The 13,924-nt window shown below is 43.2% G+C and overlaps 1 protein-coding gene across 4 annotated transcripts in view; it reads left to right on the forward strand.

Moving 5' to 3' along the window:
• ZNF804A (zinc finger protein 804A) overlaps positions 1 to 13,718 on the forward strand; it is a 148,543-nt gene extending 134,825 nt beyond the window's left edge. For all 4 annotated transcript variants that reach the window (XM_086898326.1, XM_086898328.1, XM_086898327.1 and 1 more), the window contains 2 exons: positions 7,535 to 7,665; positions 10,041 to 13,718. In XM_086898326.1, the coding sequence (XP_086754452.1) occupies positions 7,535 to 7,665; positions 10,041 to 13,308 (3,399 nt within the window). In that variant the 3' untranslated portion in view covers positions 13,309 to 13,718. The remainder of the gene's footprint in view (positions 1 to 7,534; positions 7,666 to 10,040) is intronic.
• Positions 13,719 to 13,924: the final 206 nt, after the last annotated feature.

Raw genomic sequence — 13,924 nt, forward strand, 5'->3', positions numbered from 1 at the left:
AATATTTAATGTTCTGATTTTCCTCATGATTCTGAAATGGTATGGTTTTCATTAGGTTTTGCTTTTCATTTTAAGTTCAAGAGTAATTTATTTTTTCCCAATAAAGTTAGGTAGGAAAATCTAACTTGAGATGCTTTGACACAAGTACATAGTCTCAAAAACCAATTATGTTTCATGAAAAGTTAATTTCAGTCTTTATATTAGAAAATTAGAAACAACCAATATGAATTTTCAGTTCTATAACATAATACATGTATTTTATATATATTGGTAGGTTCTAAATGCAAAAGCTGTCTCAACAGTTCTCTTTTGCAGACTCCACAACAAAGTGTACTACTGTGTGTCATACAAGTGTGCTCATGAGCAACTTAGAGTTGTTTGAGAAAATTTGCATCACATCAATTAATTTAAAGTTAGTGAAAACCTTCTGAGTGGTGAAGAATCTCATCTTCTCCTCACCTGCCTCCTGTCAGGCCCATGATGGATGGATAAAGCAATACCAACCTTCCTCTCCTCTTAATTGATCCCCACTGCCTTCCCAGTCTGGGATGATGCTCTAGAAAAAGAGAAGTTCCACATCTACTGAACCAACATTTTCAGGAATATTATGGGCTCCAGAAACCTGCTGTTTTAAAATCCTGCATATAATTACGTGTGTGTTAGATTCCTCCTAATATTGAAAGACCATCAGGGGGGAATGGCTGCAATCTGTGGTAGAAATACAAAGGGAAAAAAGGATTACTCACAGCCTGTATGTTATTTGTTGTCGTCATTTACAGTGTGGCTGCGTCACAAAGTTGTGGAGCTCTTGGTATTTAAGGAAAGGTTTAAATTTTGCAGCTCAACATGAGACACAAATAGCCATAGGCAGAGGCAGGCAGAAGCAGCTCCTAACTTGGAACAAACTGAAAGTTATTGCTAAGCCAGCAGTAGATTAATGTCATTTTTTAAAGGCCTCTTAAAAGGAAGGTGAGTGGTGAGTAGGCTGGAAATGTGAGGAGGTAACTCCTGCACAAGACAGAAATCCTACAAATGGTTGTTTGGAAGGAGTTGCTGCTTTCTCACTCCCCAGGATCAGGTAAAACAGAGCTTTTCACATTAATTCTGGGATTTCTGTCGGGCTGGAGATGCCCCAGTCCCTCTTGCTGGTGTCCTGGTGTCACACCTCCCTGGCAGGAAGCTTTCCCTTACTCTCATCAGCAGCTCCCCATGGAGTGGGTGTGGGTCACTGCTGAAAATACCCCCTTGTTTCTCATCTCTTTCAGGAACCTATCACAGCAATTAATTCCACAGTGGCAGCATGAAAAAGAAGGAAAAAAATCTATTAATTTCTTCCTTAGCTTACTTCTTCTTTTTAATTTCTCCTTTCTGTGGAAAAGACATGCTTTGTGTAACTTTTGCTAGGGAAGGCCTGCAGCACTAGCAGAGTAAATTCTTTGGGTATTACAGTATTGTTTTTGTGGAGCTTTAATTTTTCCCTCTAATCTTTACAAGAGGAGAATTATTGTTATTATTATTATTATTATTACCATTATTATTATTATCACTATCATTATCATTATTAAATATTGAATATTTTGTTAAATTCTATTAAATAGTATTATATTGTTATATTTATTATACATCATAATTATTATAAATAATAATAATAATAATAATAATAATAATAGTAATGAGAAGAAGAAGAAGAAATTGTCATGAAAAGTATGTAGAATTGAAGACCAGAGGACAAGGGAGAGATGCTGCCCTGTTGTGCTGTGTAAAGGGGTCTCCAGCTGCAAACAGTAAAAAATACATATACTCTCACAAACCACTGAAGACAGAAGGAAAATAAGTGCATTTTACATCTTAGTAAGCAATGTTTTCTACTTTACATGGCATATTTCATTCCCCATTTGAGCATTTACAGGTGTTACATGAGCTGTGTTCTAGGCAGTTATTATTTATAATTGATGAGGCTCGATCCTCTTTGTGAAAGACTAATCTGGTTTGGTGTGACAAGTGTTTATCTGATGAGTTCTTGTCTCTCTGTTCTGTTTGCTGCACCATCATCCACATAAAGCAGCATTATCCCATCTCAGCTAGCAGGGAGTGACTGGCAGCAGTCCTGCAGCATTCAGAGACAGGGGGAATATGCACAGCTTCTACAGTCATCACTGGAAGCTAAGCAGCACTCATGTTAATACTCATTACATATCAAAGAGGTTTTTTTTTTGAAAAACAAATTAAATACAAGCAAAAAAAATAATTATATAAATATGTTATTATAAAATAAATATATATTTATTAAAAACACGGTTTTATCATGTACAGATTTAGAGGGAAGAGCTATTTAAAAAAAAAAAATCCAAATGCCAATTTTGTCCCACTTCCACCACTACCAAGCCATGTTGCCCATGTTTAGGTAATTAGGAAATTTCTGAAGGGCAGGAAGGGGCTGCAGTGGACTTCCAGCTCCTTTCAGGGTGCAGATGGAGTCACAGAAAGGATAGGAGCTGGGGAAGCTCCTGCTGGACCTGCAGCATTGAATAGCCCATGTCTTCATGATCCCAGCCTGCTGCTGGCTGGGCAGGTGGAGAAGGAGTGGGCTTGCTCTTTTATTTTGATGAGTTATTTTTAAAAGCTAAAACCACATAAATTAATGATTTAGTGACTACTGAGAATACAGTCATTTTTTCCTGATAAAATGAAAAGAAAATAAAGCATCCACATTTGATATCATGGCTGTTAAATTCTGTAATTTTATACTTCCATTGATCAGAAAATGAATTTATGGCCTGTATTTTCAGCACTGTAAAAGTACACGTAATTTAATTGCTCATCTAAGGTCAAAAGCAAATTAGCATTATAATATCTGAACTGCACTGCTCTAAAATCCCCTGGTAGGCATCTTTCTGACTCCTGCAATTATAAAAACTGTTCCCATTGGTTCTGGACCCTGTTAAAGCTGTTCCTAGATAAACTTTGCACGGGTAGTTTATGAGAGCCTGTTTGAATAAGCAGTCCTTAGGTGATGCCTTTGTGCTGGTGGGATTGCTGGTTTTTCTGTGGGATATTTGCACCACAGAGCCTGGATCAATCCTGATGCTTGTTATCATTTCCCCTTTGGTCTCATAAACTTTGTTAAAAGTCTCACTGCTTTTCTTCAGTCAGTTCTGACAACATTAAGTTATGTGTTCAAAGTTATAAAATTATTTGAGGCTGGGGTTTTTGCCCCCCCCCTCATTTTATCACCTTGATGCCATGGTATTCATGTAGGTTGAGTTTCACTAGTCAGCCTTTATGTGCTTTTCCTGTCCTGAGTCTATTTATTAATTAATTCCTTCTCTGTGCTCCATTAGTTTAAAGGGCTATTGCTACAAGTGATTGAATCTTGAGTTTAAAAACAAAAAAAAAAGCCAGCAGGCACTTCTCAGGGTGACAAAATAATGATGTAAGAGAGGCATTTAATGCCATAATGTGTCTTTGAGAGATCCTCTTTTTTTGAGAGGATTTGATCCCTGAGGGGATTTCAGGCACCTGGCTCTGGCAGCAGGATCTGGGCTTGCGGTTTTGCTATTATAAAATTCAGGGGACAATTAGGAAAGTCATGATTAGGAAACCTGGAATTAGGAAAGTTTTTGAAAAGCAGCGTGCTGAAATGAACTGTGTAATAAGACAAGGGTAAAGAGACCAGGAATGGGGTTCCTATTGATTTTTCTTACAAGGATTCCCCTGATTTTTCTTACACTTGTCTTCCACAGCAAGTCTGGGAGCAACAGAGCTTTATGTCTGTGAGTGAAATGCAGCCACACCTGAGCTTGGAGCTCCTGTGGCCATCTCATGGGTATTTTTTATCCATGCACAGGTACCCAGGAGCCTGTAAAAGTCTTGTTTTTCATCTGGACTGATGAGCCTCAGCTCAGCATAATGTACCGGGTGTGCGCTAAGATACCTGACTGCCTTTTTGAGAAACAGGTGGAATATTTCTGCTTCAGGCCCTGTGTTATGGTTAGATTTGTTAAAATAATCCAGCTTCTGCTCCAGGGACAGCAGCCCAGTGCCAGGATCACATTACAAGGCTGGAGAATCAGGGTCAGGCTTCCCATCCCTTCAGGCTGGGCAGAATCATTTGAGAGCGACAGCGCCTGTGCTCTGCACCTCCAGCACAGCAATTCAGTGGATGGGGATAGTGATGAAGGCATTTAGGTCTCATGGAGAAATGCCATTTAATTATTCATTGTGAACTGCTGGTTGAACCCTGCTGGCTGGGTCACACGTATTTTCAGCTGCTTCATAAGCAGAGGAAAATGCCTGCTAATTATTTGCCTACTGATCCATGGAAAAAACCAAATATAACAGGCATTAAACTAGCTATTGAAGTTAGCATTAGTGAGCAGCTCTGCCACATGAAAAGTGGGAAGGAAAAGATGGTTTCTAGGTACAAGTCACATTGGTTTTTCTGTTGCTGCTATTTACTTTGAACAACTTTAGGGGGGTCCTTCTGGTGCTAAGAATGCACAGACTGATGGCATGATCAGGTGATATCTCATTTTCATTTGCATAATTCAAGTGAAACCGAAGATTTGCAGCTAAGGGCAGCATAAATGCAGTGCCAGCAATCCCGAGCATGACTGAGTTCAGTAAGGGAATGCAGGTGATGATAGTTCATCACATGGCTAAAAATACCAAAGTAGGAAACAACTACAGCATCAAAAAAAAAAAAAAAGAAAAAAATTGAGGGGGATGCAGTTACTCATTTAGATGATCTTTAATTTAAAGGAAATAACATTTTTTCTTAAAACACCAGGTGCTTGTCTTGTGGTTCAGAGCTAGATAGAATTCCACTTAGACAAGCATTTTTTCAGAATAAAGACCTCGGGAGCTGGCAAGGTATAATCTTTGCAGATTGTTAAAGCACTCCATGAAAGACTGAGATACCAGTTGTGAGAACAAAAAAAAAAAGACCAAATCCCATTTTGTAATTTGTTCATTTTTTCTGCTAAAACCAGTTTTCTGTGCCAGGAAAGGGAGGGTGTATCTCCCAGGAGGTCTGACAGAAGGGGAGCTCTGGGACCAGGAGCTCTCCAGAAGAGCTGAGCACACAAAACTTGTGCCACATCTACCTGTAGCCATCCAAGGAGAGCAATTTTGTTACTTAAAAACTGAGAACAGGCACAGAGTGCTGCTAACTTGCAGCAGTAAAGGGTTCAAAATCTGCTCAGACTCAAATCACTAATTGTAATCATCCCAGTAACTGCAGGAAAGTACTGTAGCTGGGAGGTGATTATGGATTTGTACACACCTCAGCTTCTCCCTTTTAACCGTGTGAGACAGCACCCTATTATCTTCCTTTTGTTCCCTCACTTCTCACTGCTTTCCTTAGCATTAGAGGGGAAAAATACCCTGAAAAAATATTGAGCTCCACAAAATGCAATTAAATCCTCTCTTTAAGTGCCAAGAGCTGGAGGTGAGGAGGGGAAGGAGCAAATTTGGTCTCTTCTCTTGTGCTTTGAGTGCTCAGGAGTTGCCTATGAAATGAGGTACTTCAGGTTTCATGAGTGGCTGGTTGGAAGCGGGGTCAGTATCAAGCTATCTAGGAAAACAGGAGTGCACAGGGGTAAGATATGTTCAACAAAGATGCTCCACATTTCAAGTATTCTTTATCTGGGAAAAAAATATACATCTGGTTTAGAGTGTACTTGTAACCTTATACTGTATTAGCACGATCAAACAAATTCTTATCAGTAGAAAATTTTGATGTATAGAAAATATACATGGTGGGAGATGTGATTACATTTCAGATTATTTTTCTCTATCTATCAAGGATATCCAGGCATTTGAAAAACAATGCAAAACTTGAAAGTAGAAAGCGGTACTCGTTTTTCTGCAAGTTTGTTTTCTCTGCATGTTTCTCCATATTTATTTATTGTCATTGAATGGACTGCCATTCAGGTGGTGTTGCCATCACCCAAAATGGCAAAGACTAGTGTGTGACTGGCTTGGAATATCTCAAGCTGGTTTGTACCCATAAGGATCATGGAGTGCAGCTGTGTGCCCCTTGCAGAACCCCCTAACACCAAACCATGTGTCACCAGGAGCCAGCTGGTCCCTCAGCTGGTTTTGCTTCTGCAAATCACTGTGGCCAGTGTTCATGGCCAGTCATTAGCCCTGGACACTAAAAGGGGAAATAGAAAAATAGAAGTTTCTACTGCCACTGAAAGGTTTGATTTACAGCCTTGGAAGGAGCTTGGGTTAATGCAATGATAAAGGTACACAGACATCAAGCAGAGAAATCATCAACTTACATTCCTATAGTTGCAAGTCAGAATATGCCTTAAGTAAATAAGAAACTGTATTGGGTAAGATGGTGGAGGGTTTTAAACTGTAGTAGTGTGATTTTATAGAGTAATCCATGAATCTAGGTGTTGTAATAGAAGCACATGTGTGTACATGAGCTAGCAGACCTTTGGGTGAAGGGCAGGCACAATGCAGCAGGACTTAGCAAAGGTGATAGGTGATAAAGTCAAAATAAACTCTGTGGCAACTGTCCATTGGACCAAAATGTTGTATATTGTAAAGAAACTCATGACTACCTTTGAGCTAGGGCAGATTTATTACTCCTCCAAAATCTCACGCCTTGAGATTGATGCCTTATCTATCTGAGCAATAAATCATCCTAATAGCCTCTGTAGTCCCCTCCCTCATTATTTATCCAAACAAGGGGGTAACAAGTGACTGGGTTCTTCCCAGAATTGTGAGATTATGGTTTTGTAAGATGATGTCGTGGGACATAATCAGGGCACACTGAGGACCAGTGGGGTCTGGGAGCTACTGGAATGCATTTTGCTGACATGAAGAACCAGGGAAGCCCCTGCATATTGTCCTCCTGTGATATAAAGGAAAGAAGATTCCCTTTTTGTGTGGAGAATCAGAGCTGAGCACTTCCATTTCCCTCCAAAGGAGCAGGCTGGAGATAAAATCACATGTGATCCTGGATTACACCTCAGTATCTGTATAGCTGCTGTGTGAGGCACCAGTGAGAGCAGGAAACACAGGCTCCTTCAAAGGGACAATCTCATTTCAGAATACAACACTTCTCTGTCCATCACATCCCTTGGAGAGCCCTGCTGGGTCAGGACCCCATCATCCTGGGCAGAAAAAATCCAGATTTAACATCATCTGGGGGGGGTCAATAGGCTTTTGAGAGGCTCTGCAGAAAAATACCTGGGGTGGTCTCATTTTTTTTATTGGTATCTCAAAAAAGCAGTTATGCTGTGGGGAAGAACTGTGAGCAAAATTCTGGGTGAACTTTGCCTCACCCCACTGAGGCTGGTCTTCATCATCACAAAAGCTATGGTAAAATTTGCTAGGCTGTCTCTAACCCATCTCAGGCATCTCTAGGTATTTGGGTTGTTCCCTTGAAATCCTTAAATTTGTTGAATGGCTAGGTCTGGAATAATTCATGTGGTGACCACTTACCAGCAAGTAACTGTCATTGCAATGTTTCTCATCCCAGGGGTTTTTATGTGCATTATGTGGCTGTTTGTTGCAGAGACTGAAGGAACTGAAACAGAGGGAGTTTGCTCGAAATGTAGCATCTAAGTCACGAAAAGATGAAAGAAAGCAGGAGAAAGCCCTTCAACGTTTGCACAAGCTAGCTGAGCTAAGGAAACAGAGAACGTGGTAAGTCCATAGCTGCTCAAACAGAAAAAAATACCTTTAAATAAGCCCTCCACTGATAGCTGATGCTGTGGGACACAGGAGACCCTTGGCTGTAGCCACACACACATGTTTTTAGGCTGTTTCAGAAGCATTCTGTGCGTGGTATTTGGTTCACACTGTGTGCAGGAATTGATGTTTAACATTGCTTTTTCAGCTGAGCTAAAATGACACGTATTTCTAGTTAAAAAAAAAAAAAAAAGATGTGTTTCATATATATTTCATAAAACCAGGCACTTTGGTTGAAAGCTGAGTGAACTAGGTCATGCATTTGCAGGCTGACACTACTTCATTGATGAGGTGAGGAACACAGTCTGTCTCTCTAGGATGTAACAGATCTCTGCGATTTGGTTTTCAAAATGCTCGTCTGGGAAAGCATCCAGAAACCTAGCTTTAGATCTCAATAGCTGGATTTTTTTATATGAAAAGGTAAGTGCTCCTTTTCCCCTGCTCAGCAGTGTTTACCTCCCTCTGCAAAAGTGACTCCCTGCTACTGGTACATTTTTAGTATTGTATCTAGGCAAGCTGTTGAAATTAGTATTGAGCTTGCTAGTTGTGACTGAATTCTCAAAATATGACACAGTTCTGACACTGATAAGCCACTGAAAATATATGAACTTGTCACAGTGTAATCTCTGAAGAGAAAAAGAAAGAAAAAAGATGTCGATGCTCATGTGCAAATATTTTCTCTTTATTCAGCCCCCACCCCCACAGATGAACTAACAGAGAAGTCCAACCAAGCTGCAGCTCTTGTTCAGAAATATTCTCTTTGTCCCTAGTTTGGATGGTGGGCAGTGTCCTGAAACAAAGTCTGACTGAGCAGGTGGATGGGGCATGAATGCTGTGGGGTGTGTTTGACAGGAGCAACACAACACCTAACTCTTCAATCCTCTTACCATAACTCATGTGGAGAATCTTTCTCCTCCATGAGTGTTTTAACTGCCCATATTTTGTACTTGAGTATATTAGATATCATTCCCCCCAAACATGCTCCAAAACCTGAATTTTGCATATTTCATGAGCAAGAGGAAAGAAGAACTTACTGTTTACCTTTTTCCATATTAGTGAAACACAGATTTTGCAAGCCTTTGTTGTTTTTAGATTATTTGGGTTTTTTTTTTTTAAATATCCTTTTTGCTGGCTCCTGAAGGAGAATTTCTAGCTGACCCTAATTTATCTATTTCATAATTGCTATTTATTAACACTGAGCATCCTTACAGGTGTGACATAGACAGACACACAGGATTTTTTAAACTGGCATTTTCTAGGCTGGTTTTGTAGAAGTCGCTTTTTTATTCTGTGAAAGAAAGGATTTTTGTGTGGATTTAAAATATATTTTAGATTTATAAAGAACTGGGCCAGGCAGGAATTCTCATGAGGAATTCCTTTCTCATAAAACCTCTACCTTAATTTCTAGACTTGATGGGGTAAAGACATTATTCTTCATCTCAGCACTTCTTGGGGTCCGAAATGACACTTGGAAGTTTTACCAATGACTCACCAGCGAGTATTGCCGTGCACTGTAACACAGAGAGGTTTGGCTAGAACAAACAAATGGTTTTAACATAGGTCCATTACTCCTAGTGCTGAGCAGTTTCTGTGGATTCTGGAAAATTGTCAGCTTAAACACTTTTTGCATTTCTCTTTGCTTCCTATTAAGTCAAATAGAACAGATGGGAAGAGGGCACGAAATGAAGAACAGAAGTAGACAGTGATAAATTTTTTTCTCAAGAGGGATGAATCACTTTACTTCTGTCAGCTGAAATCCTCTCTCCAGTTTTATTTCTCCATGAAAGAAATTACTGAGATGGTTTGGTTTGTGCACACAAACAGGATGGGAGCTGCTGGGGGGCTGCCTGTAGGCAGAGCAGCAGTCACTGGAATGATGGCTACGGGGGAGGTGCTCTATGAAGCACTCTCTGTTTTAATATATTGTGTAGCATGAAGGAATGTAAAACTGCTATCTGTAGTAACAGCGTTGTAACCATGGTGGTCTGCTGAGAGGAGAAGAGAGATTTCTGTGGAGATAGACAGTTTCTTCTTTGGCCAGCCAGTGTGTCCAGGAAAAGTTAACTGTTTTGTAGGAATATTAGTCCTTCAGCTGATAACTTGACATAAAGGAGCTAGGAGCATAATATTTACTTTTTTTTTTTTTTTTTTACACCAGATCTTTATTATAAAAGATGGCATTTTTTTGTAGTCTAAATGTATATATCCACAGAGTCTTCCTCTTTCCTTAAAAAGCTCCTTTAAATACCATTGTAATACCATTGCAATGCCATGTTTCTGTCAGCAGTTCTCTGAACAGTACTGACTCAAAGTTTTATTTTCCTTCCTAGTGCTCCTGGAAGTGGCCCTATGTTCAAATCCACTACAGTGACTGTGCAAGATGATTGCAGTGATGTCCCCAAGAGTGCTGCCACAGATTCTGCCAAAAGCCAGGATTTCAGCTGTACATTAGTGCACGACATGCAGAATTGCAAAGACATCGCTTCTGTTGTTCCCTCCGCTCCTGGGGATGCGGGTGGTCCCCAATCCGACGCTAACAAACGCGGGGATCAGGTTCAAAGAGCTCAAGGACACAGAGTCGGGTTCTCCTTTGCTTTTCCTAAGAAAGCAGCAGTCAAACTGGAGTCTTCAGCTGCTGTTTTCTATGAGTTTAATGAGGAAACCTCCATGGAGCATGGATTTAGCAGAAGGAGTAGGTTTGTTCCGGGAACATGTAACCTTCAGTCTCCTTCAGCAGCAGAAATAGTTGGGTGCCCTGAGGAGAAACACAACTGTTTTCACCCACTGGTGGAAAAATGCACAGAAACAGCAGAAGCTCCTGAAGCTCAGGAGCCAAGAGAGCTGTCCAGTGAGGAGAGCAGGGTGCTGGAGAGCCCAGCTTTACCTCCTGCCATGTCCCACTCAAAGCAGCCGGTGTCCTCGGGCACGGATGGCCACGGTGGGGATGTGAGTGCCGCCGACTCGGGGGACCAAGCTCTGTCACCCTGTCCCTCTGCAGACAGTGCTCAAGTCCTGCCCCTGGACGGCAGCAGGCACGAGCTGCAGGCTAGCAGAGCTCCTGTGCAGGAACCCGGGGAGGATTGCTCCTCTCTGCAGGACGTTGTAGAGGAAAACTGTAACGATGGGAACAGTGATCCATCCGCAACTCAAACTGAAATAAAAAATCTGGGGGCAGATGCGGTAGTTCCAGCACCACCTGAAGAAGGCAGCGGAGCCCCAAAAAGCAAACCAGACGTATACAAGAGACCCTGTCAACCCTTTGTTCCTGTTCTTAGCAAATATGGATCGAATATTCTTCAGTGGCCATCAGAAATGTTAATTTACACGAGTACAGATCCCTCAATTTCTTATAGCTGTAATCCTTTATATTTTGATTTTAAGTCGTCAAGTGTAAGTGAAAGCCAAGAAAAGCGCAAGCATCAACCAAACATACCTCATTTGCACCATAAAACTGAACCTAACCATATCTTAGTCTCAGATTTTACAAAAAGACCTAGTCCAGAGTGTGGTGATTATGAAGTAGAAGTGAATAAAAATGTGTGCAACTATACAATACCCCTGTTAAGTGATGTTTCCCTCTTCAGAAATTGTGACCTTGCAAAAAATCAAAACAAAGTGTCCTTGGATGAGTCACTCGGGATTAGAAAAATAGAAAAGTATCACATATCTCCTAACCCCTTACGACAAAACACTGTGATAGATGAGAAATACAACAAAGTCTGGATCAAAGAAGGCCATGAAAAATGGCTTCACAAGAGCAGAAAAAGGAAAAGGAGAAGAAAATTATGTCATTGTCATTATCATCACTGTGGAGACACAACAATAGCAGAAATGGAGATGTCTCCAGTAACTGAAAAAGAAGTTACTTACAGAGACGAAAATAAGTATCAGCACCTCCAAAATAACGCAGAGAAGTGCAGACACGGTGCAGGGAACAGCTGGTTAACTGCAGGCGAGGTGCAGCAGGCACAGCCAAAATTTGGCATTGAGAAGGGACCTAAGAGAGTCACGTCTGCATCAGATCACATACACTGGGACAGAGGCTGGTGTGACTTTTGGAGTGCAAAACCCAGCGGCCAGCGCCATGGTTGTAAAAGACCGCACAGAAAGAGCAAAGCCAGCTCCCGGAGGCAGGCGAGGCAGCTGGCTCCGAGCTCCAGGAGGCACAGCCTAAGGCACTCGAAAACCTGCTGTAGCTGGAAAGTCAGGAGGTCAAGCTGTAGCCCAGAGCATAAATGTTCAGGACAGTGCAGCGAGGAGAAGGGGCCGAGTCAGAACCAGCCCATAAAGAGAGGTTACAGCCTTCTGACAGAGGAACCCGAGAAACCTCACCGCAAGAGGAGGCAGCACACCTATTCCTCTTCCTCGGATGAAAGCTCATGTGGACAGGCGTTATCAGCAGAGCAGTGTCTAGGGCGAGGACACTCTTTAGCTACCCACCACAAGGCAAAAGGGAAGCGCAGGAGAAGGAAGACGAGAATCCATCAAGTTTTCCTTGACAGGAGTGCCAAAAGCGAGCCCTCCGAATCTCCCAAAGAAAATTCCGCAAATTCTGTGTTAAATATTTTGGGGGGCTTGCTGACTCGAGACGATCTAGAGGAAGCTAACGCAGCTCCCAAAGATGACGGTGATGATGCAAAAGGCAGGGATGAAACAATGGAGCTGGAGGAAAGCAAGTCTCCTCTAGAAACTGCTGGCCCACGGGTTCTGGAGGATGATGAATCCGGGGCGTGCGCGGCGATGGGGAGCGCGCCCACCGCGCGTCCTGGGGTCACCACGGGTTCTGCTGCTGCTGCTGCCCCCGAGCCCAGCGCCACAGCAGCTCCTGCCAAGCAGGGCCCTCCCCAGGAGGGAAAGAAAAAGGAAAATGTCGACGGTCGTGAAAATCGAGCTCGTTACAAGGTTCCCGTCCCCAGCAGACGCTCGGAACAAGCTCCTCCTAAATCCTACCTTTGCCATTACGAGCTGGCCGAGTCTCTACCCCACGAGAAGATGGGTGAGGTGGCCGGCGAATGGGTGCAGTGCAATCCCGGCATGTTTAGCAGCCCCCCGCCCTTGCCGTTCAAAGAAGCACACGTCAACACCTTTCTAAGCACGGAGCAGCTAATAGCCCCCTTCCCCCTGCCCGAGCAGGCGCTGCTCCTCGCTCCCGACGGCCGCGACAAGTTCAAGGAGCTCCCATCGGAGGCCTATCAGCAGGTGATGCCGCTGGCCAGCAAGGTGAAGTTCGCCTTCGCCCCCGCGGCCATGCAGCCCCCGGGCTCGGCGCTGCCGGGGCTGCCGCTGCCGCCGCCGCTGTGCTCTACCTCGGTCACCACCATCCACCACACCGTCCTGCAGCAGCACGCCGCCGCCGGCACCCTCAAGCTCCTGCAGCCCCAGCAGCAGCTCCTCTCGCAGCTGCCGGCTCTCTCCAGGGCTCCCTTCGCTCAGGTGCCGCTGGGGCCGCGGCTGTGCCCGGCGGGGCACGGGGCGCTGCTGGCCCCGGCGCAGCTGCCGCTGCTGCCGCCCGCCCCGCTGGCCTTGCCCCCGCACGGCGTCTTCCCGTCCCTGCTGGCCCCGCAGCCCGCCGTCATCCCCCTGCAGCCGCTCTTCTAGCGCGCCCAGCGCGGGGAACGGCCCACAGCCGAGCCCCGCGGAGCTCGGAGCCATCCGGGCAAAGGAAAGCGCTCCAAGTGTTCCTCGGGAAGCGCTGGTGGTAATGATGCAACAAACAGACGAGCGAGTTCAGACCTATACTATTACTAAAGCACTGAATAGTCTGATACTAATTATGAACTATATATGTGAAAATCATGTCTTAGAATATGTATAATGTATATAAAATATATTTATAGTTCTATAACTCATGTTGTAAAGTATTCACTTTTTTGTTTTTTATCTTTGTGTATTTGCACCTATTTAATGTTTAGACAAAGCTGATGCACTATGTTTTGTACTATGTTCTCTGAAACTGTAAATCTAGTGACAAACTATCTCTTGCAATAAATTTTTTGTTAACTACTTAAGAATATCTTTCATTATAAGCCTCATGGATGTTGTTCTTCCATGTCCTTCTGCAGCTGAATAGCATCTTCTGCCCCTGCTGTGCTGGGATAACCAGGTTTCCTACGTGTCAGTGATTTATCAGGGGGCTTAGGGGCCAGTACCTGGCGGGCAGCCGTCTCACCAAGGCACAGAGAAAGGGTAATAGATGTGTTTGTGTCGGAGGCTT

The sequence above is a fragment of the Cyanistes caeruleus genome, chromosome 7, assembly GCF_971803275.1.
Source record: "Cyanistes caeruleus chromosome 7, bCyaCae1.hap1.1, whole genome shotgun sequence".
Lineage (NCBI taxonomy): Eukaryota > Metazoa > Chordata > Aves > Passeriformes > Paridae > Cyanistes > Cyanistes caeruleus.